The following is a 25,281-nucleotide window of genomic DNA, read 5'->3' on the forward strand; positions in this document are numbered from 1 at the left end:
TTTGAAGTAGAAATTTAAATGATTAAACCAACTGAAAATAGTAGCTTCACTGATATCAAGCAAAATGTACACAGAAAAAGGTACGATTACAACTTGGAATGCAATGCTCAAACAAAGTCGAGAAAAGTAAAAGATGGGCTAAATTCAAAGGGGAAATATATCAATTGAAGAAGAGGTTGGAGTGATCGGTAACAGCAGCTACTTAGATCTCTGCCTCATCTTTCTGCGCTTTCTCTTCAACCTCCTCATCCGCTTCTTCTTCCACTGCAAAACACGAATTAACCAAACGATTCTCAAGTTTTTCGATTTCGTTTTGATCGAAAATCAAATGGATATTAATAGAGCAGAGCTTACCTTGGCTCTCATGGCGTCGCTGCAAGAAAAATCCTATCCTTTTCAGTGTTATGGAATGCAGAGCATGCGATAGGATTCGGTGTACTGTTATTTGTAAATAAACCCTAATTCTAAGTGGGAGCGGGTTTGGAGTCAGCAGTTCAAGTAACCCCAATCTTTTTTTTATTTTAAATAAAACTGGTAATTTCCTTTTTAATTAAATAATAAGAAATTTTCTTTTTGCCAGAATAACAGGAAGATTAATTATTTTGAGATAAATATGAGAAATGAAATAATACTTTAAATTATTTAAAGTGGTGTGTGAGTTTTTTTTTTTTTTTTTTGTAATCATAGTGGTTAAAGTGACAAAATATTTTTGCGTCTCATGTGTGATTTTCATTGTTTTTACTCTAAATTGCATTTTGGTTTTTATAAGGCATTTGCAATGTTATCATTGAAATATTTAATATTAATATTATGAATAATTTTTAAATTATAGTAAAATATTTAATACAATATTTAAATTTTAAAAATTATTAATTTGATATTTAAATTATTAATATATTAATTAATATGATTCACACTTTTAATGTAATTAATTTCAAATAATGACATGTATTAGATAAATAATTTTTTAAGCAATACATTAATTAATAGATTCATAATTTATATATTATATTAAAAATTTTAAAAATTTAGATACCATATTAAATATTTTATTATAATTAAAAACCATTCATAATATTAACTCAAATATTTATGTAAAAAGATTATGTTTAGGAAATATTTTGGTTACATTTTATTGATTTTTTAATTTTATATATTTTTTTTGTTTTCTATATCTTTAAACAAAAAAAAAAAAATAAAAGTTTAAATCAAACAAAGTTTAAATTAAATAAATGCACTATCTCAAATATTTAGCACAAGGATTTATGTCACTTTTAAAGAAAAGTAATTGATGGATTAAAGAGAGAAAGTTTGATTAATGAAATAACTCATGTCTAAGATTGTATCATAAAATCAATAAAGCTTTGTTAGTCATAATTATCAAAACTATATTAGACCTTAATTAGTTCAGTACTCTTGGTTTGAAGTCAAATGGTTTAATCATCGTGTTATTTAGATCAATGTTAGGTAAATAAAAATATTTTAAAATAATATAAATAAAATTATATATTATATAAATATATTTTTAATTGTATAAATAAAAATTTATTATATAAAAATATTTTTTATTATTAAAAAAATTACAAACAAAGCTAAGTGTATAGAGATTTTTATCTTTGGTTTTAAAATATCTTTTATTTTTATTTTTAATCTCTTTTAAGAAATATAATTTTTTAATAAAAAAAAAAAAGAATCAATAATTAATATAAAAAAAATTAGGTTAGATACAATTTTAAAATCATCCAAAAATTATATTTAATTAATCCGAATCAACAAAAAATAGATAAAGCAAAAGCTTTTCGTAAATCCGATAAATCAATACAAAATTTTTAAATTTATTCCAATCAAATATTGAACCAGTTCAAATTGAGGATCAAATCTTTGGATCGAGTAATTTGATTGGACTTACCCTAACTTAATTAACGATACCATTAATCAAAGCTATTTACCATATTTAAATCAAACTTAACCAAAAGAAAGCATGACACACTCCTCTTGAACATGCTAAATGGTTATTTGTGTTATTTAATTAAGATAACATTAGAGATATTTTTTAAAAGATTATGATAATTAATTATTAATATAATCTTATTGTTAAAATAACATATGGAGTCATGAATAAAGTTTTCAATTATTATATTTAATAAAAAATATTATTAATAAATAATATATTACTAATTGTAAAAAATGTCTTTAGTAAAACCCATAATTAATAGTATTTTTTTAAAACTACATAATAAAAAAAAAACTCTATATCGTGATAACTCTTAACAATTGTCTTAATATTTTATTTTTAATATAAGGCGCTGATCTATACTGTATTTAGTCTCAAGCTGATATTAGCAAGGAGAAAACACAAAAAGTACTATTATATTAGGAAAGAGGTCTACGAATATGACGTGGCAGAAAATGATTGGTAGGAAAGAATTGACTGCAAATCTAATCGGCGCCTCCCTCACCCACCCTGAGGCGATAACTCCCAGGCAATGCAACTGTCCAACTATGCATTCCAGTTCCCATGACTTGAAGAAACAATATACACTCGCTATTATTTGTCGACACCTGTCAGTCTTCTTTAAGAAGTGCAGGTGTTAAATGGAGAAAGCGCGAGTAGCATATCACATAAAAGCAAAGGGGTATCTAAGCCCTAAGGCCCAAACCAACCCCTGGCCCAGAAGTGGACAGTGGACATGCCGATCTCATCAAAGCCAAAAATTAAAAGAATAAAAAAGAGAAAAAAAAAAAAAAATCTCATCTCTTCTTATTCTTTTTTCGTCTTGCATCTCTAAAGGTTCTTTCTTATCCATCCAAACAGCGAAAGGAAAGAACAAAAACGAAGAATTTACCATTTTTCACTGTTTAACTCGACCAAGAGGAATCACAATGGAAGCAGCTGAACCAAGAAGAATAATTTAATAATTTAATAATTTAATATTGTTTTAGAGAAGAGGATAACGAAAAGGAGGGGAAAAGATTGGATGGGGACGGGAGCATCGAGGAACGCGGAGGGAGGGTCGCATGGAGGGGAAGAAAGAGAGGAGAGCCTTGACCAAGCTGGCGGTCAACTTTACGTTTCGTTGAAGATGGAGAATTACAAGAAGAAAGGAGACCTTATTCCTCATGTTTATGGCTCCGTTCCTATCGTTGGCTCTTGGGATTCCTCTAAAGCTGTATTTTTTTTCCTCTCTCTCTCTCTCTTTATTCTCTTTATTTCGAATTAAATTTTCCATATATATATATTTAATTTTCTAATTTAATTTTTGAATGTTAATAGCTTTCAATGGAGCGTGAATCGGCTTCAATGTGGGAATTGAGCTTTGTTGTTCCTCCTAATCACGGTAAAGTGTGCTAGTTTTGACACTCTTTTTGTTTTCCATTTTGGTTATGTTTTGTTTGGTTGCTGAGAAAACTGATAGATTATTAGCGTTAGGGGGAATTAGAGCATCGTTTAACTCACCATTTGGTTCAATTCAACTTTTTGCTAAGGCTGAATAAATTCTTGCTCTCTTGAATGAATACATTCTAGTGTACTATGCCTCCTTAAGTTTTTCAGAATTGGGTTTCCAAAGGTAGATATTACTGTATTGGCTTGGTTGGGTTTTGTGATGTAAAATTTTTAGGCTCTGTTTGGTTTCCACTTTTGCTACTTTCTGTTTACTTTTTGTTTGATTCAAAAATAGAAGCTAAAGTGAATCTTAGCATTTTATTGGCAAATGATTCATTCAACTTCAGGTTCGTGGAAGTTTATATTTATTTGTGTGTTTTACCCATTTAAATGTAGAAACTTTGGATTTCAAGTTCCTCTTGAAGCCTAAATATGGCTATGCTCCTTGTATTGTTGAGGAGGGCCCAAATCGGCTCCTCACTGGGGGTACCTTACAAGGGGATGCAAGGCTGGCACTATTTAGGCTAGATAATGAGGAGGTTCTTGAGTATCGGGTGTTCATTAAGGCTGACAGGGTTTCGCCGTTTGACCTTGCGGCTAGTTGGAGAGCTTATCAAGACAATCTCCGGCCTTCAACTGTTCGTGGAATTCCTGATGTCAGCATCAATGCAGTGCCAGAGGCAGGTCTGGAGGTATGACCTATTTGCCCCCTGCTTTTTTTATAAAAAAAATCTTTTATTTTTAAGAGACATGCTATTGGATCTGTGGTTATGTATTGAAATGACAGTCCCCTGTGTAAATTATTTATTATGAATCATTGCTCCAAATTGAAAAGACCATCTCTTGTGTAAATTATTTATTGTGAATCATTGTTCCAAACTTCCAAAATGGTTGTTATTTATTTCAAGATAAAACTTACTGTGTTTGTTGCACTGAATAGCTCTTCAGCTAGATTGGAGCTTTGCCTTGATTATTGAGTATTATGTTTGTTAATGTACTTGGACATAAAAATTTCTGTGTTTTATTGTTTAGAATGGCTCTGCGGCCAGTTTGGAGCTTGACCTTGAGCATTATGTTGTGCCTGCTCCGTCCACTTCTGCGAACTCAGGTCTGGTTTATGCAGCCAACCTGGCAGAAACTCCACGGTCACTAGCCCTCACCGGCGTTTCTGTTGATCGACCTGCAACTTTAAAGGTTTATCTTGGTAACTCATCGTGCAAATGTGTAAACTAGATTGTGTTATGCGCCTTGAAAAGGATTATTTACACATTATCAGTTTAAGGATATTAATACACAATTTTCTGGTATTCCATGCTGTCTAATTTTTAGAAACATATTGCTTAATGCACCTGAATCTTAATTCTAAATGTAATGGCAAACATAAGAGGTAAATGCATTGATATATTAAGAAGAAAATTGTTGCTCTCATTCCACCATAGATGGCTCACTTACTAGTAACTAGGCAGAAAAATTATTTCAAAAGTTACCTTGTTATTTATTTTTATAGTAGTTTGCATCTAATGCAATGTACTTACTATTTCATAGGAGATGGAGGTTGTCTCTGGGATGGTTGAATCAAAATCTGTGGTGACCATTTCACCTTTGCAAAAGCAAGATAGTCACAGGGGGCTCTTTGTGGACAGGGGTGTTGGATCTCCCAGGCTGGTCAAATCCATGAGTGCAACTACTTTTACTTTTGATCTTAAATTGGACTCTGAAACCAAGGTTTGGATGAAATATATTTCCTCATCCTAGTAAAGTATGACTTGTTCTCTCTGCAGGTGGTATTCTTATATTTATTTCTTTTTCTTTGATTTTTAGAATTCGATGCCAGCAGCTGCTGGAGCTGTTGCAGCTGCAGCTGTAGCTGATCAGATGCTTGGACCAAAGGAGGATAGACATCTAGCAATTGTCCTGGTATTCTTCTTCATAAGTAATTGGTCAGCATGTTAGATTTCATAGTCTTTCTCCAACTTTACCATAATTTAGTTGTCAAATTGGTGAGATTTAGACTTAAAAATTTGACCTTCTTCATATTCTAGAACTATCACCATTCAACATGTTTGAAGAAGAATCAATTCAATTTGTTAAGAATAGGTGGTTCTAATTAGTTGCTTGACTGTCAGGTTGGTTTGCCAGCTCGAGGAAAGACCTTTACTGCTGCTAAACTTACAAGATATCTTCGCTGGTTGGGACATGATACTAAGCATTTTAATGTTGGGAAGGTTCTTGCGCTTTACCTTGAATGCCCTTTTTGCTTTCTGACATTTTAAATGAAAGAAGAATAACTTGATTTTTTTTTGTCGATAACAGTACCGGCGGCTCAAACATGGTACAAACCAGGTAAACCTGAACCCCTTTGTTTGAGTTTATCAACTGGGAGCTTCTTATGTGATGCTGTCAGTAAAATTTTATGCCGGTTGCTTTGCAGTTTAACAAACTCACTTGATAAAGACTTACTTTCTGTTGGCTTTATCTAATAAATTGATAACTAAAATAGAATATTGCACAAGTTATTTGTATGTTTCTGGAATGATTTTTGATTGGTGATGCACCCTTTAATGCAGACTGCTGACTTTTTCCGAGCAGACAATCCTGAAGGCGTGGAGGCACGTAATGAGGTGAGGGTCCACAGAAGAGACTTGTCCTTATTTGACTTTCAGAATTGAGTGGTTTGTTTCAACTGGCCAAATTGATGCCATTTATGTCAGTGGTTTAATTAATGGTTTATATGGACTAAATGAATATTTAATTTCTTAGTGTTGCTGAATCTAGAAATTCCTCATATTTGGTTTTAAATTGGGGGGCAATTTTGATTATTAATGTTCTGTAAAAGATTGTAGATTTGGAATTGGATTTTTTTTTCATGAGCAAGTTTAGTCATTAAACTCTTTGAAGAAACATTCTATGGCAGCTAAGTAGAATCTGAATATGTTTTTCCTTTTATATTGAATAAAAAATACTCCTAACTTGTCTTGAAGTTACTTAAATGAAATAAATGTAGGCAATACCACAAGAATAAAAATCACTAGGTAAAGAAATATTGGAGGTGGTTTTGAAGCAATTGCATGATTCAAAGCAATTTCTGGATATAATTCACTAAATGCAACATGATTTAATTTCCTTTTCTATTAAACACTGGGTTTCATCCCTTAAATTGTGAAATTGCCTTTGTCAAAGATGCTGTTACTAATGAATTTGGTTTTTATTTGGATGATTGGTTAATAGTAACCCCATATTAACCTTCTTTTTTGTACATAGTTTTAATATATCACGTGCTACTAGGTAGCAGCCCTGGCAATGGATGATATGATAGCTTGGATGCAAGAAGGTGGCCAGGTAAGTTCTTTGATATGTGACAATTGTTTTCTTCCTTGTTCTGCTGACTAATTGTTTTTATTAAATCCCTTCTAAATGTAGGTTGGAATCTTTGATGCAACTAACAGTAGCAGGAGTAGACGGAATATGTTGATGAAAATGGCTGAAGGAAAATGTAAGGTACTGTGATTACAGAAAAGAACCAGCTAACTGTATCCTTAGTAGAACTGATATTGTTGTTGGATGAAGCATGTATGATATGTTGCAGATGAAAAGAAAAATGATTATATTCATAGGGCAGGATTCATTGCTTTTGGGGTTACTTGGGGAAATATACTCGATGTATTTATGTGGCTTGGCACAAATATTTGGGACAGTGAATTAATGCATTTTAATTAGGCTGGTTAGAACTGCATACACCGCCTGATGGGGGATGCTTGTATTGTGAGTGACTCTTGATCCTGTATATGCTGTTTTATTGGAGGCATGATTAACAGATGTAAATGTGATGTATTGGCTGATGGTATCAGTTGAAATATGAAGATTTATCTAGAGTATGATATGTCTAGTTTTGAATTCTAATACATTTTTCTTGCTTTTGATTGTAGATTATTTTTCTAGAATCGATATGCAATGATGAACGGATTATTGAAAGAAACATTCGCCTTAAAATTCAACAAAGCCCTGACTATGCAGAAGAGTGAGGCTCTTCTCAATAACTTTTTGCTTCTTGGTCTGATGAAAACTTCTGTACTTAAGTTATCAATCTGGTTTTGCAGGCCAGATTTTGATGCTGGATTACGAGACTTTAGAAATCGATTAGCTAATTATGAAAGGGTAGTTCCTGAAATTGCTTCTTGTAGTTGTTCTTTGTAAACATTTATGCTTTTGGATGCTTACTATCATGCTAAGGTGCACAATTATGCTTCTTGTTACTAGGTTTATGAACCAGTTGAAGAAGGGTCTTACATCAAAATGATTGATATGGCTAGTGGGCATGGTGGACAAATACAAGTTAAGTTTAATTCTTCTTCTTCTTCATTTATATTTACATTGTGCTTCATGCATATGCCTGTGGGATCAATGTTTATTGTAGGCGTAAAAATGGTGTATTTAGTCCCTTTCTTGTTGTAGAACTAGTTGAAACTAGTTTGCGTATTTGGTCCTGTCTTGTTTGCATTGCCAATATGTGGAGAAGTTTGCCATTATGAATGGCATTGTTGTTCTTAAAGTCTTTCTAGCATATCTGTTGTTTCTTCTTTCCTGAAAGTCTCTATTGTTTTAGTCCCTTTCTTGTTGTAGATTTAATTGAAAGTAGTTTGTGTATTTGGTCCTGTCTTGTTTGCATTGCCAATATGTGGAGAAGTTTGCCATTATGAATGGCATTGTTGTTCTTAAAGTCTTTCTAGCATATCTGTTGTTTCTTCTTTCCTGAAAGTCTCTATTGTTATATGTTTACCTCTTCTCATTTTGAAATTTCTAAGATAGTCCAATTGCTTTACAATTTGATCTAAGAATTTTATATTTTTTAACTTGATTCAGGTAAACAACATCAGCGGCTATCTTCCTGGACGAATTGTCTTTTTTTTGGTATGTTGTAAAATAAGAAATGTGCTCCAATTATATCGTCGGGCAACAGCATTATCAACTATAGTTATTAAGTCCCTTTTCTCAGTTCCTCCTCTTTGTTATATTGGATTCAAAACTTCTTGGGGTGAAGGAACTAGAGCTCTTATGAATTGGAGCTTTAAAAACTTTGGAAGTGTCTCTTTCCTACATCTATCTCAAGTGTTCTTTTTTCTTCTTGATAATGCTTAAATCATGAGTCACATATCAAGTCATGGTGGAATTGTATTGACAACATTAGGCACCTGCATTTTGTCTTGCTTGTGTTGCAAGACATGGAAGGCACCTTTTGACCTTTGTGATTTGTACATGAATCTCTTTTGAAGATTACTCATGTCACAAGTGTCCATTTTCTCTAGGGACATATCTGAACCTTAAATGCTTTCTGAGCATTTACCATTTTCAGTACTGGTCCTTGAATTAATGTTTACATTTACTTCTCTCATATTACCATTTGCAGGTTAATACGCATCTCACCCCTCGCCCGATATTCCTTACCAGGCATGGGGAGAGTTGTGATAATGTTAGAGGCAGAATTGGTGGTGACAGTGTATTAAGGTAGCCTTTTATACTGATTGTAATGGCATTATATAATAAGTGGTTTCAATTTGTATTCTGTATATTTGTTTTAGTCTTCTGTGGATTAATTTTTTTGGCAGACATATGCTTATGTTAATCAATTTTTGGTTAAATTCCCTGTCATGAGAGAAATCCTCATGTCTTTGATATTATGTTTCTGATTTCAACGTGAATGTTGGTTCAACATAAGTTGTTGTACTCCAGTTTTAACTTTCCAGAGAATTTTGCTTCCTATTACTACAGTGATACTGGAGAAATTTATGCAAAGAAACTCGCAAACTTTGTTGAGAAGCGACTGAAATCTGAAAGGGCTGCTTCTGTAAGTTCGAACATTTCTCATGGTCAATGTTTAATTGTTTATATTTATACCCCAAGCAAGTTTATCACTTTTAGAATTCAATGCTTTTAAACTGGCCCCTTCTTCCCACTTATTTGTCCCGGTCTTTCTTCACTTTTAGAAGCCTGCTTTTATGTACTTAAGTAGTGGAGTTATCTGCCTATTAGCTGTTATTTCTTTTTCTTGAGATAGCAGCACTTGCTAAATTATTGTTCTAAATTCAAGAAAAGAAAATACTGCCAAACTGTAGATCAATTAGTAATTGTATCTCAAAGATCTGGATTTTGTCTTCATGGTTTGAAGATGTGAAATTGTATGGATGTTATATGTTTTGCAGCGTTGCCCTCAATACTTAAAAAGGTGCAGACTCATTGACATGTCATAAGAACTATAATGAAGTATGTACAGAAAAATGGAAATCTATAACCATTATAATTGAGTATACAATTTTTGTGATTTTGTTGTAATCTAGATATGGACCAGCACCCTGCAGCGAACAATTCTGACAGCAAGTCCAATTGTTGGATTTCCCAAGGTTAGTGTGAAACCATAGAAAAATAAGTAACTTATTCAGTCCCTTTGTTCACATTCCAGCCATCTGGCAGCTGAAGTAAATATATATTTGTATGCTAATAGTGATATTATTCTTCGCACTTTTGTTAGATACAATGGCGTGCACTTGATGAGATTAACGCTGGAGTATGTGATGGAATGACTTATGAAGAAATAAAGAAGAATATGCCAGAGGAGTTTGAGTAAGTGTTCCCCTTATCATCCTCCTGCTACTTCTCTTCTCGTGGGTTGAGAAAGTTGAATGCGCAAAAGTCTTGTATTTAATGGTGTTAATAAGCTTTTCTGATTATTGGCCTTCTAAAATGGTGCTATATGGCAGAACTTGTGTTGGATCAGAAAAGCATGTACTGATCTTATTTTTTTCCTTCCCTTTATTGTTCTTTACTGCAGTTTTAGATAATTATATCTTATTATTATTATAGATCTAGACAGAAAGACAAGTTGAGATATCGTTATCCTCGTGGAGAATCTTATCTGGATGTTATTCAAAGGTTTAGAGTTTCTCAACATGCTGAATTTTTTACTTGTTTGTAAAGAATATTTTAGAGTCTAACTTATGAGATAGAATTCACTTTCCACACTAATGCAGGCTTGAACCTGTAATTATTGAGCTTGAGCGACAAAGAGCACCAGTTGTAGTGATAGCTCACCAGGTTATATTTAACAGCAAAAACTTGTGCTTTATATAATTTCTGATTCTGATGTTGTGGTTGTATACATCTTGAATGATTTGTAAGTGGTTTCATTTTGCAGGCTGTGTTGAGAGCATTATATGCTTATTTCGCTGATAGGCCTCTCAAAGAAATTCCTCACATTGAGGTAACTAATAGACAAGTTGAAATTGGTGTGTCTTGACATATTTGTTCTTGCGGGTGACCATGATCTATTGTTTCTTTTTCTGTGCTTTCTGCATGTGAGATGCATTTTTTCGAAAAGGAGAAAAAGATGATACTCCCTCCTGTCTTCTTTTACGGTGCATCGATAGAACTTCATCTCTGATCCACTAAAATGGAAAGATAAAGTTCATATGCAAGTTTCATAGAATCATTACTATGATTTTTACCATGGGATAGAGTGCCCATGGTTGGTATCAGCGAGGGGTGACCTTTTAAGCGCATTTCCTCTCTTTTTGTAAACAAATCATGCATTCTTTTTTTTTTTTTCCCTCACATCTTTCCCATTCCCTCCAAACAGTGTTAGGCTTTTCTTGATTTTCCTGTAATCGAATGGAAAAGCTAAAAAAGCTAGGATGAATTATTAGAGTTTTGCCTTTCTGAGTATAAAATTAAACATTAATTATACATGTTCCAATTTGCAGGTGCCACTTCATACAATTATAGAAATACAAATGGGTGTAACAGGCGTTCAGGAGAAAAGATATAAACTCATGGATTGAACGCACTTTAAGAAATTTGTTTTTCTTGATATTGGATTGCCCAAATATTAAGATGAAATTTTCATTCATTTTATTTCAATTCTTTGTCAAAATGTAACATTAGCAATAATGTAACTGTCATAACAAATTAACTATAACTAATAGTAAAATATGTAAGTTCTTCTTTTAACAATTTCATAAAATGTCTAATGACTCATCATCTGCATAAAATGTGACTAATTTTCTATATGAAGATTATTCTAACATGAAAATATGTTTGATATATATGCCATGCCGAATTAAGGGAATGTGAGGAATTCGATTGAGTTGGTAATTTTGATTGTTTTGTTTGTAAGGGTCAAGTTCAAATCTTATAATCAGCTGTTTTTTTATGGACTGTCAATAAATTTAATGTAAATTTCCTCTTAGGCTTGTAGTATATTTTGACCGTAGATTGGGAACGCTCCTCACTCTATAACTTTTTCTAAGAAATTTATTTAGATAAATTTTTATATTTTTATTGTATTTAAGTAAGTTATTATTTTTTATTTGTATTTATGTATATTTTTATTTCAAATAAAAGATTGATTTATGTTAAAAAAATTTTTGAAAATAAGTAAAGTTTAAGAGATTATTTTAGTGTAAAATAAAAATTAAAGATTTATTTGAACATAATAAAAATATATAACTTTTATTTTTTTACAGTGATAAATCTAAGAGCTTTTTTTATTATTATTTTAGCCAAAACTAATCGAGGAATCCACCGCGTTGCAGCCTCGCAGCAATGGTACGTAGGCGAGGGTTTGGGCCAAGGAAGTCACGAGCCTACTGGCACAAAAGTTCGATAACTTACCCGAAATGATGCAGCAAAAAGAGGTGGAAGCTGAGCAAGTCATCGTTTCTATCAGTGGACTTGAGGTTATGGAGTCAAAAAGGAAGCTCTGTCTGGTTGGAATCACATGGGATCCCTGAACCAAAAAGAACCCCTCGCCCTCAGTTGTGTTCGGTGACCCTACTTTTCTTGCCCTTCCAATTATGTAGCAGAAAAGACACAAAAAGAAGTGGAATTGCAAGTAATGTGATTAAATTAAAAGTCACAAAAGATTTGTTTTAGGCATTGGGATCCCTAAAACAGTCACATGAATCCGATAAGGCGATAACCCATTCCTCAGCTGCCGTCGCCTTCACGAGTCCTTCATTTCAAACATTTTTCTCCCCTATGTACGACTCTCATTTGCCCCTTGGATTATGGGATTCTCTTTTGACTTAGTTGTTACACTAATTTATGTGAATATATACATTATTACTTTAAAAAGGAGAGAAAGAAGGAGAGCTGGTCTCGCTGACTAACGCACTCAAATGTTTAAGGGCAGAATTTCCACAATTTAGGCTTGGTTTGGATCTTTAGTGAGGTGCAGTAGTTAGCAATAAGAAAGTTATTTTTATTTTCAAATACATAGTCAATGAAGTGAGATTGAATCAAATCTACCGCGTCATACCTTCAATTTGTCTTTGGATTAGGTCCGATTAAAAATTTTTCTTCCAATCGCAACTTTATCTTTTAGTTTTACCCATGCTTTTTTTTTTTTTTTTAACCCTTATATATTGCAGGGATTTTTTGTCACTTGCTCTTCTCTTTGATTTTTTAATTAAAAAATTTTAAATAACTTTGTTAATTCAATATAATAAATAAATTTTATTATAATAAATAAATAAATAAATATCTTCATAATTAAATACTTAATTAAAATAAGTAATTACATAAATAATAAAATAAATAAACATTATTAATTTTTAAATTAGTATGAATAAATAACTTTAATCTAAATTATTATATTTAAACTTTAAATAAATTTATTATGCTTAAATTTTAATTTAATATCTTTAATAATTATTTTTTTACTACATTTTATCTCAATCATTATTGTTACTTTTACAACCAAATATATATATATATATATAACTATTAATTTTAATTTTATCATTACAATAATCAATTTTATTATTAAATAATCAATTTTATCGAAATCACTTTTATTGGTTATTTAAGTAGGCCCTTAATCCCCGAATAAAACAACTTGACTTCCACGTAAGTATTTCCTAATATATAGAAGATTCCATTGATTTCTTTTTCTTCTTGTTCAGCCATTAATGACCATATAACTTCCATCGCACCAAAAACCTCTCCATCTCTATCACATTCACATCTCTTATCTTTACTACACCAAATTCAACCTTGCACGGTTGCTCTCATCCTGAAAATGTCAGTTTCGGTTGACTCTCCAGAACACAGCATAAACCCATTTTCTCATCTCCTCAACAGCATTTCCTCCTATGATGGCAATGTAATGCTTGCTGCGGTCATATCTTTGCTTCTTGTCATCCTTTTTGTGCTGCTTCTCCATGTCTACGCCAAATGGTTCTTGGCTCAAGCTCGCCAAAGAAGTCGATCTTCTTCCATGTCTGTATCTCACGTCTTCCGCCCTGATCGGTTCCACCATTTCCATGCATCCGCTTTTGAAACTACCTTTACGAGCTCCTCATCAAAGGGCCTCGATTCGTCCGTCATTTCATCCATTCCATTGTTTGTTTACAAAATGGATGAATACAAGCATGGTTTAGAGTGTGTTATTTGTTTAAGCGCATTTGATGACAACGATGTTGGTAGAAATTTACCTAAGTGTGGGCATGGTTTTCATGTGGAGTGCATTGACATGTGGCTGCAGTCTCACTCAAATTGCCCTATTTGCAGAACTCCTGTGTTGGATAATGATAAGGTTTCAGTTGTTATTTCAGCAGATTCTCAAGTGAGTTCTAATCCGGAGAGCATGGGAGAATTATTGAACGGTGAGATTGGAATGATTGATGGAAACTCTAGATTGGACAATCTGACAGATTTATCCGATACTGATAATAATCGACAAATTGCGGCTGCCAATGATGATAATCGTTCAGCATCCTCTTCTTCTTTGACTACTCTGTCATCTTCCCTGGGTTGCTCTTTGAAGAGAATGTTGAGTAGGAACAGATCAGAGCGCAAAGTTTTCCCCTCATCCAGCGCCAGTGAGCTTGAGGTTTGAGAAAGACAAAAGAGTGTTCTTTCCCTGGTAATTTTCATACCAGCGCTTTGTAGACAGCTTTGTATAGATTTCTTGGGAACTTGTTATCATCTTTCTCCGACTTCTCATTGGGCCAGGTGATTAAAACTATAATTTTAGTTCATTTCATTTATTACAAGCTTTTTATTAGGCATTAATCATTTGCTGGTTTAATTATAAGTTTGACTTATCAATTCCTTGTCTGACGTGAGAAATTTTTCTTGGTCATGATATTGATCCAAATGTACAACCAGTCCATAACCTCCATCACACATTCACACTAGTTCCTCGACTAGACGATCTGACTGGTAAATTTACCAAGAATGAAGAAACAACAGTTTAGTAAATTTTGTGTAATTACAGTCTTCTTCTTTAAACCTCTCATTTTTCACTACCTGTAAAATTAGATGGTATTAAGGATTTCATGTGCAGGCATTAAATCTTAACTATAAAATCAATACTTTTACGGTTAAAAACTCTGAAAACTTTTTTTTTTTAAAGAGAGATAATGATGGAGCATGTAAATGAACACATTAATCTGGACTGAGCAGTAGCTGCTTTTTGGTTGCTACAAAGTGATATAATTGATGACCAAAATGTGGGTCTCGAAAGTCTATGATTGTCTGAATGCAATTGGGGACATTGTTGAGTTGAGGACAGAAGTCTTGGTACGCTCTTCCTTGCTTTCTGGTCATTGTTGTTGTGCCTTATCAACCAATCATGTTAGGTGAGGACAAAAGTCTTGGCTGCCTTTTGGTTGATACAAAATGGTCAAACAACTGCAACACATATTTACTAGCAATCCTTGCTTGCATCAGGTTCAGGCCCATTAAATTCACTTCATTGTCCTCCGCGCTACTGCTATCTCGACTTTAGCAATGCTTGAAAGTTGAAATAATGAAATTTTTTAGCATGAAAGTCAATTTTTTTTGGTTTGGCTGTACCAAATGCAAACATGTCAAGAATTGTTTCAAGCTAATTAAAAATCCCAACGCAAAAATCTAAGCATATGACATTGTTGGATATATTTGGAGGGTCCGTCCATAATGGGAACCCGATCCATATTAATCCAACATAACTGGCCAAGGCAGTTCCCACCCTCGCCATAAACGATCAAAACTCAAATGATACTCTCTTCATTATTTGGAGAATTCAGGCTCTAGCCTGTGGTAATTATTCGTGATGGATCTTGTTCTAGACGGGTGAATCGAACCAATACGTTTTACACTTCAATCAAATAAATGTATATTTAATTCTTTATGACAATTTCTTTCGCACATGCATGCGTGCAGAATCCTGTAAAACATTTTTCTGATGGAGTATCCAGACAATGGAGTCAGCTGCAGTTTGCAAGACTATTGCATTATTTTACATTTTTGCATCAAAGCATCCGCTTCAGAGTCTAATTTGGTGCAGCAGAGCAGCGTCCTTAATTGCAGTAACTGAAAGACAAACATCACCATCACGGTTAATTTTGTTTGTCTTTGTGCTCTTTTTTATGGTCAGAATAGGGGAAGCACCTTGCATTGAAACAAAAACATATTAGGCCTATCTGGCCCAACATTACATGTTTAAGGAACGCTGGATTTCTGTCATTACGCATGCTTTAATTTATCATTACTTGGATTTGCAGTGGGTTTACGAGGCATCTAAATCTGTAATCATCAAGAAGTGCACTTAGTGACCAAAGAGAGAATTCAGAGTCTTGTCTTGAAACCAAATTAACCCTCGAGATATATAAAAGCACGGAGATTTGGTTGATCTTTTTCAGTAGCTTCCCTCCGGATAGAGAATAAGAATAAAACCCCTTCCTTTATTTTTTTTTTGTATAGATCGCTAAAATATGGGCTCTGAGGTCGGGTTAATTAATTGACACAGGTGCCTGGGATCCGTCAAGCTGTTCCTTGTCATAGGAAGAGAAAAAAAAAAAAAAAAAAAAAAACAAAGACTCCTATTTACAAGCTTCCCTGTTTGGAGATCAACGCAGGTTATAGTATCCTGATATTTTCCATAAAGGAAAAGAAAAGATTGATAAACTGCAATATTATTGTTCCATCTAAATTTCCATCATATACTATCTACATGTTTATTTGCAAAATTAAGTCTCCTCACTCCTGTAGGAGGAAAAATCATCTATTAATTATGTGACTTTGAATTTGATCTTCTAAATTTTCAATATAAGAAATGCATGCGTACAAATACCTTTCAAGTGGAACCTCAATCGTTTTATAACTTACTAATTAAATCCCTATTTAAATTTGGTAAAGAAATAACGTTGGTTTAAGCCTTTAAGATTGATGGGCATATTTACAATAATTAGACAAAAACTAACTCATTAAAAATTGAAAAAAAAAAAAAAGCTCAATAAAATTTTCTGATTATGAATTTACTAGCATTGCACTCATATCTCAACCATGCATGCATGCATGTATGCATGTATAATTCACTTTACTTTTCTTAGTGGAATCATAGCTAGCAAATCAAAGAAGTTTGTAAAGTGCAAAGTGGATTACACGTCTCTCCCATGTACCAATTCTGACCTATTGTATTCGACTAGGACTCTTTCATATATACATATTAACAAATCGTGTGTGTGAAAAGATTCCACACCTCAAAAAGCACTTTCAATCGCTATTGTATATTGGCACTTGATAAAGTCCTTTACTCTTTTTAATGATCATAATTTAATTTCTAATAACTTCAAAAAAAAAAAAGGCACTCTCAGTCCCTCACCTCTTGCTCGACAAGATTATTAAACGCAATCGTGAGAAATTGTTTGCAGTTAATTATATATATTCTAAATGCAAAACTATAGGTGACAGACAATATCACATGTGGATTCGTCATATGATGATATGGAATTTACTTTCAAGATACAAGGTCAGCATAAAACCTTCAAGCCCAAAGTGCAAGGATAGACATAGAAGTAGAGCCAAGAGCTAGGGCAATGAAGGAAGCCTTCTTCAACCACGTTTGTGAACCCATCAATTTGTTATGGAAGAAATCGACGGCAATGAGATCAACCAAAGCCATGTAAATGAGAATACCCGATGAAAGCGAACCCAACAGACCTTCCATTATCAAGGCACTAGGGCTACTGTCGTCGTATCCCGTTACTGAAAATACTATCATTCCCAACACTATTCCCATTGGGGTCGTCACTGAAAACATAAAGCACATGTATACCACTGTTCCCATGCTGAAACCGGCCTGAAATCATTCACATATCACATTCCTCATAGCATCAAGTAATAATATGCATAATAACTTCTTCTTGCTTTATTAGTGTTTTCCCATATTTTATTTCCTTTATTAATTGGCCATCTTGAAGTACACCAATACTATTAACTATTAATCCCGTTTGTGAGGTTTCTAAAATAATTCACCGGTAGTTTGTTAACTAATACCTTAAGTTTACTCATAAAAATATAATTTACAAAAAAATTTATATTTGATATACTATCAATATATATGTTAAATACACTGTCAGTGAATCAGATGATGATAACTAATTAATAAATAAATATCAATTCTTAAAATAAATATACATAAATTAAAATAATTTATTCATTAATGACATGTTATTATCTGATTCATTTCATTAATAAATTATCATTATTTGATTCACTGATAATATATAAAATCTCGTAAAAAAATCGATTGTAATTTGATGATTTCAAATTCCTTTTAAGTCGAACGTGGATAAAATGCAAGCAAATCAATTTGAACAAGTAAAAAAATATCGAGTAATTGAAGTAGAAAGTTACCTCAAATTTTGAAAATTGTTGTCATCGTCGAAATCCTCTTTTGTATTTAGATTTTAGGCTGTTATATTCTTATCTTGCAGGCATGTATATCATGATAAATGTGATAATTAAAAAAATATATTTGTAAGGTAACATTGAATCATATCTTTTAAGATATATTTAAAAATTAAAAAAATAAAAAATATATCAATATTTTAATTCCATTTATAAAATTAACAAATTCCAGTAACCATATATTAAATAATAATAATAATTTGAAAATACTAGTATGCACTTGCTACAATTTTTTTTCTTAAATTTTAATTAATGAAAGGACTTGTGCATGGTGTAAAAGACAACCGACCTAGAAAGCTACAACTGAGACTGCCTTTGCGTCAAGATTCTGACCCCACACGCTACCCTTTTAATTTTCAGCCGTCAGATTAATCAACGAGGAAGTCGAAACTTTCTCATTACTATTTAGTACCTAAAACTATTCTGTAAAGACTTGCCCTAAATAATTTTAGGGCCAGGAATCTGCTAATCCCATTCCTATATAATAAGCTATAAAATTCCTATAAAATTTCTAAAACTTCTACTTGGAATATCCCATCAAGCCAGTGTCAATGATAATCAATAATCAAAATAGTAACTCTTAGAGTAGGCCAGCCCATCGTAACCAAGAAATCCCCAAATCTATCAAAAAAATAATGATCCTCAAAGGCACTAAATCATCGTTTGAATTCAAAGGGGAGTGTATAGGTGTTTTATTTTTTTTAGTTACCTGAGCAATGCAGCCACCAAGGCCCATGCCTTCAAAGATTTGGTGAAACGCGAGTGCAGCAACCAGTGGTCTGATCGTACACTGATTTTGAGACATCCCCATCGTCACACCGATTATCACCGAGTGAAAAATTATCCCAATCTCCAAAACCTGCGAAACCAACTTTTGCTTTAGCTTAACTAATTCCTCGTTCGTCAAATTATTATTCCCCACTTTCTTTGCCACCGTTCCATCCTGTGTTCCCACCGGCAAATAATCTCCACTCGGCTTATGACTGTGCTCCACGTGTGAGCTAGCCGTTAAGTCCACCAAGAGAGCCAGCAGAGCCCCGACTAAAGTCACGAGCCCGGCGAAAGGGAAATCTTTCCACGGATGACGAGACGCAACTTGGCAGTCGGATAGGGCGATGAACGCATCGGGGAGGACGTGGACCAAGGAGGTTGAAAGGATGACTCCAGCAGCGAAACACTTGATTATTAAAATTGCCTTGTCGTAAACAGGTTTGCCATGGAAATAACGTGCCAAGAGGACAGGGGAAGATATGCCGATGATACTGGTGAAAAAGATTACTAAAAGTGAGATGAGCTTAAGGTGATTCGCTGCTGCTCCGTCCCTGCAGCTGAGCGTTCGAGCCGTGTCGCTCGCGCACGAAACCATGGTTACCCCTGGACGAAAACAAGACAGAGAAGAGAGAGAACAAGGGCAGACTGGGAAGCCAGTGTGTGTGGTCCGAAGTGGACTGAAGGAAAATTTTAATGATTTAATTAGGGGTGGGGTTGATGGGGCCCAACCCCATATGAAAATGCCGTGTGATTTTTAATGAAGGACATTTTCTTATTTCTTGTGCGTCGTATATTAGTAGTAGTGGTACGAACTTTTTATCTTTTTTTTTTTATATATATATTTAGTTTGTTTTTAGTATAGTTGGAGTTTTATGGTTGGTTGATTGTTGGGTTGGAAAATGGATGTTTGATGAGTGTGATTTGCATTTTGCTTTTTGCGTGGATTTGTAGAGAGAAAATTAGGTTGAAAGCAGCATTGTGCAGTGGAATGGTCTTTTTTTTTTTTTTTTATATTGCATGGACTCGTGTAATATTTATGATACGAGAAAAAGAGATTCAAAACCTATTTATGAATGAAATATTCTAAGTTTTTGTAATATTATAATTGCTTAAATTTATTAAGGAAATTTTAATAGCTCTTATAAATAAAAATAGAAAAAAAAAAAGGAATATCCTACAAAGTTTTTCTTTTCCAAGTAATTTTTATTATGTTTATATTTGTCAAAAGAAACATAGGAAGCAATGCTTTTTTGCCATTTAAATCTTACAACTTTATACTATAACAAAATATATAGTCCATGGAATTCATGCAAGCCCAGACAATAACTTATTGTCATTGGGAAATATGAATATAAGTAATACTATAAAGAACTTCACTTTTTTTCCTTCATGGAAGATGACTTTGTATAGTTATATATTGTCAACTTTACACCATTTTTCTATGTTTTTAAAGTAAACTCCCACCATTGAAATTAGGTGTTTTATCTTTTTATTGGTTCCAAAAATAACCAATTCAATGAGAACAGTAACATTTTCCTTATTACTTATAAAATGACTGACTCAGTTTGGTGCAATAACAAAAAAAAAAAAAAATCAACAATAAAAATTAAAAATCAAGTAAAAATGGAACATATAATTAATTTCTTATTTTAGACGAATATATGGATTTTTCACCAATTGAAAATCTCTTTACCAATGAAATGTTTCAAAAGATTGTGGGTTTTTTTTTTTTTTTTTCTCATATTGAATTTTTGTGAGTCTTGAATTGATGCCCCGTGGCCCAAATATAAGTGTACAAGATAAGACGCAGATGGCCCATATAATGAAATCCACTAAATTTCAGACAGAACAGAACCCTTATCCTGTCTCTCCCAATTTGAACTAAGCTTAAGGAATAATTAAAACATCTGTTTAGTATTAAGAAGGGGACTTTAAAATTTTTAAGATTTAGGTGTGTGAGTTACTTATTTAGATATATTTTATTTTATTAGTTGATTGCTTAATTTGATTATAATTTGATTATTGATTGTTCAATTAATTATATAAATTTAATACTTAATAATGATTGTAACCTTAAAAAAAATAATCTGTTTAAATCTGAAATTTAATTAGTTAGTTAAATATATACAATTATCCATAAAAAGTGAAATCTAGCAGGTATAAAGTTCAAATCTTGATATTTGCAATTATTTATTTATTTCTAGATTTAATTTATTTGCAAAAAAAAAAAATAGTCTATCTAAAAATATTTGAAATAATCACGAAAATTTTTTTTGCTTATGTTAACAAATCTTGCTGACAACTTCAAGTTGTCAAGCAGATTGTGAAGCATGTTTAGTTTTCCTCTGTCTAAAACTTTTGGTACAGAAAGAAACAATGGAAAGGCATAGAACAAAAGAAAAATAAGCAGAAACACAAACTATTCTCCCTAGAGTGAACCCACTGAGAACCAAGCTACTTATGGGGGATATAAGGCTGGCTCAGACAGTGACAAATCGATAGTACTGGGTCACCCCCCTGATCATTGATCTTCTTCAAATCACAAAAGCCCAACGCTTCTTTCAAGCTAAAGTTATATAAAGTCAAAATAAACCTGGGCCCATGACAGCAAAAAGGTCTGGGCCAACCCCAATCATTTTTCCCTGTGCCGTAAAAAGGAAACCCAGGAGATCAGACAAAGCGGAATGCATTTGCAATTCCAAACCGAGCTTTTTTCTAATAATAATTGCACGACTTTTACTTAAAAAGGAGGGGTTTGTTCGTGCACGACCGCAATTCGTGAACCAAACGATGAGACAAATTGAGGAAACATCGGCAAAAGAAGGGCAAAAGAAAAACGATGCCTTATCTCTTATGTTTCACTGTTTTGAAGCTTTAGTTTCCCTGATCGATCATGCATGGTACTAGTGCTAAGAAAATTATTCAAACAATCTCGTCTCTGCTCACTTCCTGTACATGGAAACATTTAATTGATAATGTCTTCCTCCTTCAATGGCACTCAACTTATTCAATGGAATTGTGAGAGTGATCACACCAAAATAAAATCTAATTGAAGAGACAATTAAGCTAGTAGTCTCATTAGAATGCTAATTATAATCAGCACAATCCAGTAATCTCATTAGAGACAATTAAGCTCTTCGGTTAAGCAGCTTCTATTTAAGCTTACATTGGACAGTTTTCTATGAAAAATTCATATGGAATTATAATATTGTGATCATCATTAAGATCATATAGAAATGAATACCTTTTTAAAAAACCTTAATTCTGCAATGTCAAAGCCATTGATTTATTTATTTAGGAAATGAGAGAATTAAAATTTTTTTAATAAGAGATCATGACTTACTGCTCTAATCGTTGAGTCAAATATTAAATTATGTCATTGAAATTATTAAGTTTATATAAATCTAATTCCCATCATGAGCTGACGTGTATGAAAGCCCTTCCAGGCCTTAAGTTCAACAACGAATTACATCAACTGATGAAGATAACAGCTAGGAATTTAGTGCAGCCTGTCTAACCCACTCTTTTAATGTGCTTTAGAAAAGTTTGCACCTAGCACTTTTGTCAAGGAAAGGTACTAGAGGAAATTGCAATACTAGAAGCTCTCAAGATCACCCATTTCGATTGATTTTCATTCCCTCTATGACTAATTATACATATTATCGTTCACCATCATATACATCAACTCTAATATTTTTGGTCATAATCTCAAGGTAGATTTTTTAAATTAAGTTTCAACGAGGAATGCTTTCTGGTCACGCATTTGTTTGTGCAATGTAATCAAGTACCCTGGCCAGAGAAGAAAATCGATGTACTACCTTTGAAAAAAAAAACAGCCCACATAGTTTTGATGTAAGACAAGCTGATGAGTACTGGTTCACAAAAAAAAAATGTAACATAATAACTTATGTTGTTAAAATATATATTATATGGAAGTAACTTCTTTTATATGTAAAATGCCTTTTACCGAGTAGAAAATGGCTCTTTGCAGAGTTAGTCAAAGTATTTTGCTGCATGATGTTCGCTCAGTGATCAGCCAATGTGCCCCATCTCTGCTTTTACCGAATGAGGATCAAATCATCATCGTCATTAATATTTGCCTAGTTACCAAGTCCGTATTGGCACACATGGGTTTTGAACGAAATGGAATCAACAGTGGCAACGACGCTGGTAGGAGAAAGAGATACCTAACTCGTGCTGCTTTGTCTAAACATGGTCTCATCGATTTGACAAACGACCTAAACCCCAAACCAACTTTGTGCCTTCTGAATAAACTAGAGTTACTCAAAAGGGGTGATGCCGTATTCAAGATTAATGTGAGATTGACATCTTCCTCACCCGAAAATGCTATAACATAACAAAGAAAGAAGTGCGCCGAAATCTTTGACTAGGAAATGTTTTGCTTAAAACATCAAGGGGCCTAATTTTCATAGTAACGCCACAAGGCCAACTTTGATATGTAGTTTATATATAGATTTTTTCTTTCTTGATAATGAGATTCCCTCAATCTTTAACAGTAGCATGTTAGGGAGGGGAACAGTATGCGACGCGACAGAGGGAAGGAGGGTCCAGATAAAATGTTTACCAAAGGCAGAAGGGACAAGGATTGGACCACAAAGCTGCTTGATTATTCGGAATCATGAGGTGCAAAAATGATTTACAAGCAAGGACACCGAGGGTGGCACCTAATTAAGGAAATCTTTAGAGATTTTGTGTCACCGATGTGAAAGGAACAAGAGAAAAGCCCCCACCAGGAGAGAAGGATTGGACTTGTCAAGGAATACATGAGTTGGGGTTTAGCTCAGGCCAGGCAAAAGGGGTCAGGATTTCTTTTGTTCATACCTCTCTTGGGTCTACAAAAAGAGCTCTTGTTAGTGGGGTTTTTGTCAATTCATGGAGTCTGTTTCTCTCTTCATTTTTCAAAGCCTTTATGCACCACAAATCTTCTGGACAGGATAGTAATTTCCAATGCGGGATGTGAAGTCTCAATGTGTCGCTGCCTCCGACTTCTGTAACAATAACCTTACAATCCTTAGACTTTGAAGCCATGTTATGCACGAATTGGCACAGGGTCCGCACCAGCTTGCCAGACAATGGACCTTCACGATGCACTCCATATATGAAATAGAACCCGAATGGATGGAAAAAATTTGGCATGGCCGGCAATTTAAAGCACGGAAGAAGCTTTTCGATCAATCTTGAACTCTTCGTGTACATCAAACAAGATAAAGGTGCATTCCCTAACCTCAACTTGAAAAGCTCCCCACTATTCCATACACTAAGCATTGCCCAACTACTAGGAACTCCCCCCCATGATTCACCTCTCGGATAAGCCACCCAAGTTCCCAAACTTAGCTTGTTTCTCAGTATATTGCCTATATCATTTGGGAAGAACTCCGTTGAAGACATGAATTTACGGTAGAGAGATTCAGCTTCTTCAATCTTGAGCTTTGCTAATTCAACATTCGATGATATCCGGCACATCCGATGGCTAACGGGATTTACCAGAATGGCTGGGGTCCGGAACTTGACATAACTGAGCTTGTCTATGAAGAGCTTGAACGATGCCTCATTATCTCTTTCTGTGGCCATGTATGCATAATCAACATCACTTGCAATGAACCATTCTTCCAATTTGATCACCAGGCTCGAGCCAATCCCTCGTCGCCGATGAAGGGGTGCAACCCTTAAGCCCAATATATAGCCTACCCTGGCTAGATTCTTGGGAAGGTTATGAAATGTTACAAGCTTTATAGAGCCCTGGATGATGCCAACCAACTGGCTGTCCAGCTCGGCTACCTAACATAAAAAATAAAATGATCTGTTTAATTTCTCGACAAGACATCAATATATATGATAAATAATGGTCCGATGATATAGATAAAATAAACTAAAATGGAAAGGAAAGAGTAAGTAGAAAGAAGAGAAGTGAAAATAGTGTTACCAGCATTTTGTAAATCGGACTGTTTCTGATTCTGCATATGGGGTCACCCAAACTGTCTGTGAAGAGAAACGCTCTCTCAGCTGGACCTACCTCACACATTCTCTCGAGATCTTCCACTCGAGCTCTATCATACTGGGCGTCATAGCTTCGTATTTTAAGCTCCCCATATCCCATTCTATAATAATTTTCAATAAACTCCCACCATAAACTCTCAAGAGTTGTGTTTGATATATATAAAGAGAAAAAAAAGATAGCTCAATGAGAGAGAAAAGGAAGGGTCGGGAAGAGAGTAAAAAACATGTAGCAAACTATTGTTTGATTGGTAGCTGCCCCGTACTGCCACAAGAAGACTTTGCTAGAAAATTCATGCTGGTCATTATTTATAAGGAGGGGAACGAGGGGAGGGTGGGGAATTTTGGAATGTTGTCTATCATCAACATCAACCTAGGCCTTC

The 25,281-nt window shown here is 33.8% G+C and overlaps 4 protein-coding genes and 1 long non-coding RNA gene across 10 annotated transcripts; 2 read left to right on the forward strand and 3 right to left on the reverse strand.

Annotated features, from left to right (window-relative positions):
• Positions 1-19: 19 nt before the first annotated feature.
• Positions 20-924, reverse strand: LOC111285505 (uncharacterized). The gene is made up of 2 exons (XR_002689738.2): positions 355-924; positions 20-264 (listed from the first exon to the last, which is right to left on the reverse strand). It is a non-coding gene; the product is annotated as an uncharacterized LOC111285505 (long non-coding RNA).
• A 1,780-nt stretch (positions 925-2,704) lies between these two features.
• On the forward strand, positions 2,705-12,650 carry LOC111284644 (6-phosphofructo-2-kinase/fructose-2,6-bisphosphatase-like). 6 transcript variants are annotated; one of them, XM_022873434.2, is made up of 23 exons: positions 2,705-3,170; positions 3,275-3,338; positions 3,782-4,077; positions 4,418-4,579; positions 4,931-5,110; positions 5,207-5,302; positions 5,512-5,610; positions 5,699-5,728; positions 5,953-6,006; positions 6,671-6,724; positions 6,806-6,883; positions 7,312-7,403; positions 7,483-7,540; positions 7,643-7,717; positions 8,246-8,293; positions 8,790-8,887; positions 9,152-9,227; positions 9,718-9,780; positions 9,909-10,000; positions 10,241-10,309; positions 10,408-10,471; positions 10,572-10,637; positions 11,968-12,650. In XM_022873434.2, exons 1-23 carry the CDS (start codon positions 2,979-2,981, stop codon positions 11,986-11,988), a joined length of 2,127 nt encoding a protein of 708 aa, XP_022729169.1. In that variant the 5' UTR covers positions 2,705-2,978; the 3' UTR covers positions 11,989-12,650. The 6 variants fall into 6 exon arrangements, with proteins under 6 accessions (XP_022729169.1, XP_022729168.1, XP_022729167.1 ...); XM_022873433.2 differs by having other exon boundaries at positions 11,935-12,462; XM_022873432.2 differs by lacking the exon at positions 11,968-12,650 and adding an exon at positions 11,137-11,386.
• A 684-nt stretch (positions 12,651-13,334) lies between these two features.
• Positions 13,335-14,589, forward strand: LOC111284646 (RING-H2 finger protein ATL64-like). Its single transcript, XM_022873437.2, has 2 exons — positions 13,335-14,389; positions 14,546-14,589. The coding sequence occupies exon 1, from the start codon at positions 13,455-13,457 to the stop codon at positions 14,271-14,273; it is 819 nt and encodes a 272-aa protein (XP_022729172.2). The 5' UTR covers positions 13,335-13,454; the 3' UTR covers positions 14,274-14,389; positions 14,546-14,589.
• A 2,467-nt stretch (positions 14,590-17,056) lies between these two features.
• On the reverse strand, positions 17,057-19,552 carry LOC111285955 (zinc transporter 6, chloroplastic-like). The gene is made up of 2 exons (XM_022875680.2): positions 18,822-19,552; positions 17,057-17,501 (listed from the first exon to the last, which is right to left on the reverse strand). The coding sequence occupies exons 1-2, from the start codon at positions 19,476-19,478 to the stop codon at positions 17,187-17,189; spliced, it is 972 nt and encodes a 323-aa protein (XP_022731415.1). The 5' UTR covers positions 19,479-19,552; the 3' UTR covers positions 17,057-17,186.
• A 3,128-nt stretch (positions 19,553-22,680) lies between these two features.
• On the reverse strand, positions 22,681-25,281 carry LOC111286114 (putative N-acetyltransferase HLS1-like). Its single transcript, XM_022875915.2, has 2 exons — positions 24,828-25,281; positions 22,681-24,682 (listed from the first exon to the last, which is right to left on the reverse strand). The coding sequence occupies exons 1-2, from the start codon at positions 24,999-25,001 to the stop codon at positions 23,720-23,722; spliced, it is 1,137 nt and encodes a 378-aa protein (XP_022731650.2). The 5' UTR covers positions 25,002-25,281; the 3' UTR covers positions 22,681-23,719.

Source organism: Durio zibethinus, chromosome 6 (genome assembly GCF_047325235.1).
Source record: "Durio zibethinus cultivar Kanyao isolate XHJ-2024 chromosome 6, ASM4732523v1, whole genome shotgun sequence".
In the NCBI taxonomy this organism is placed as follows: domain Eukaryota; kingdom Viridiplantae; phylum Streptophyta; class Magnoliopsida; order Malvales; family Malvaceae; genus Durio; species Durio zibethinus.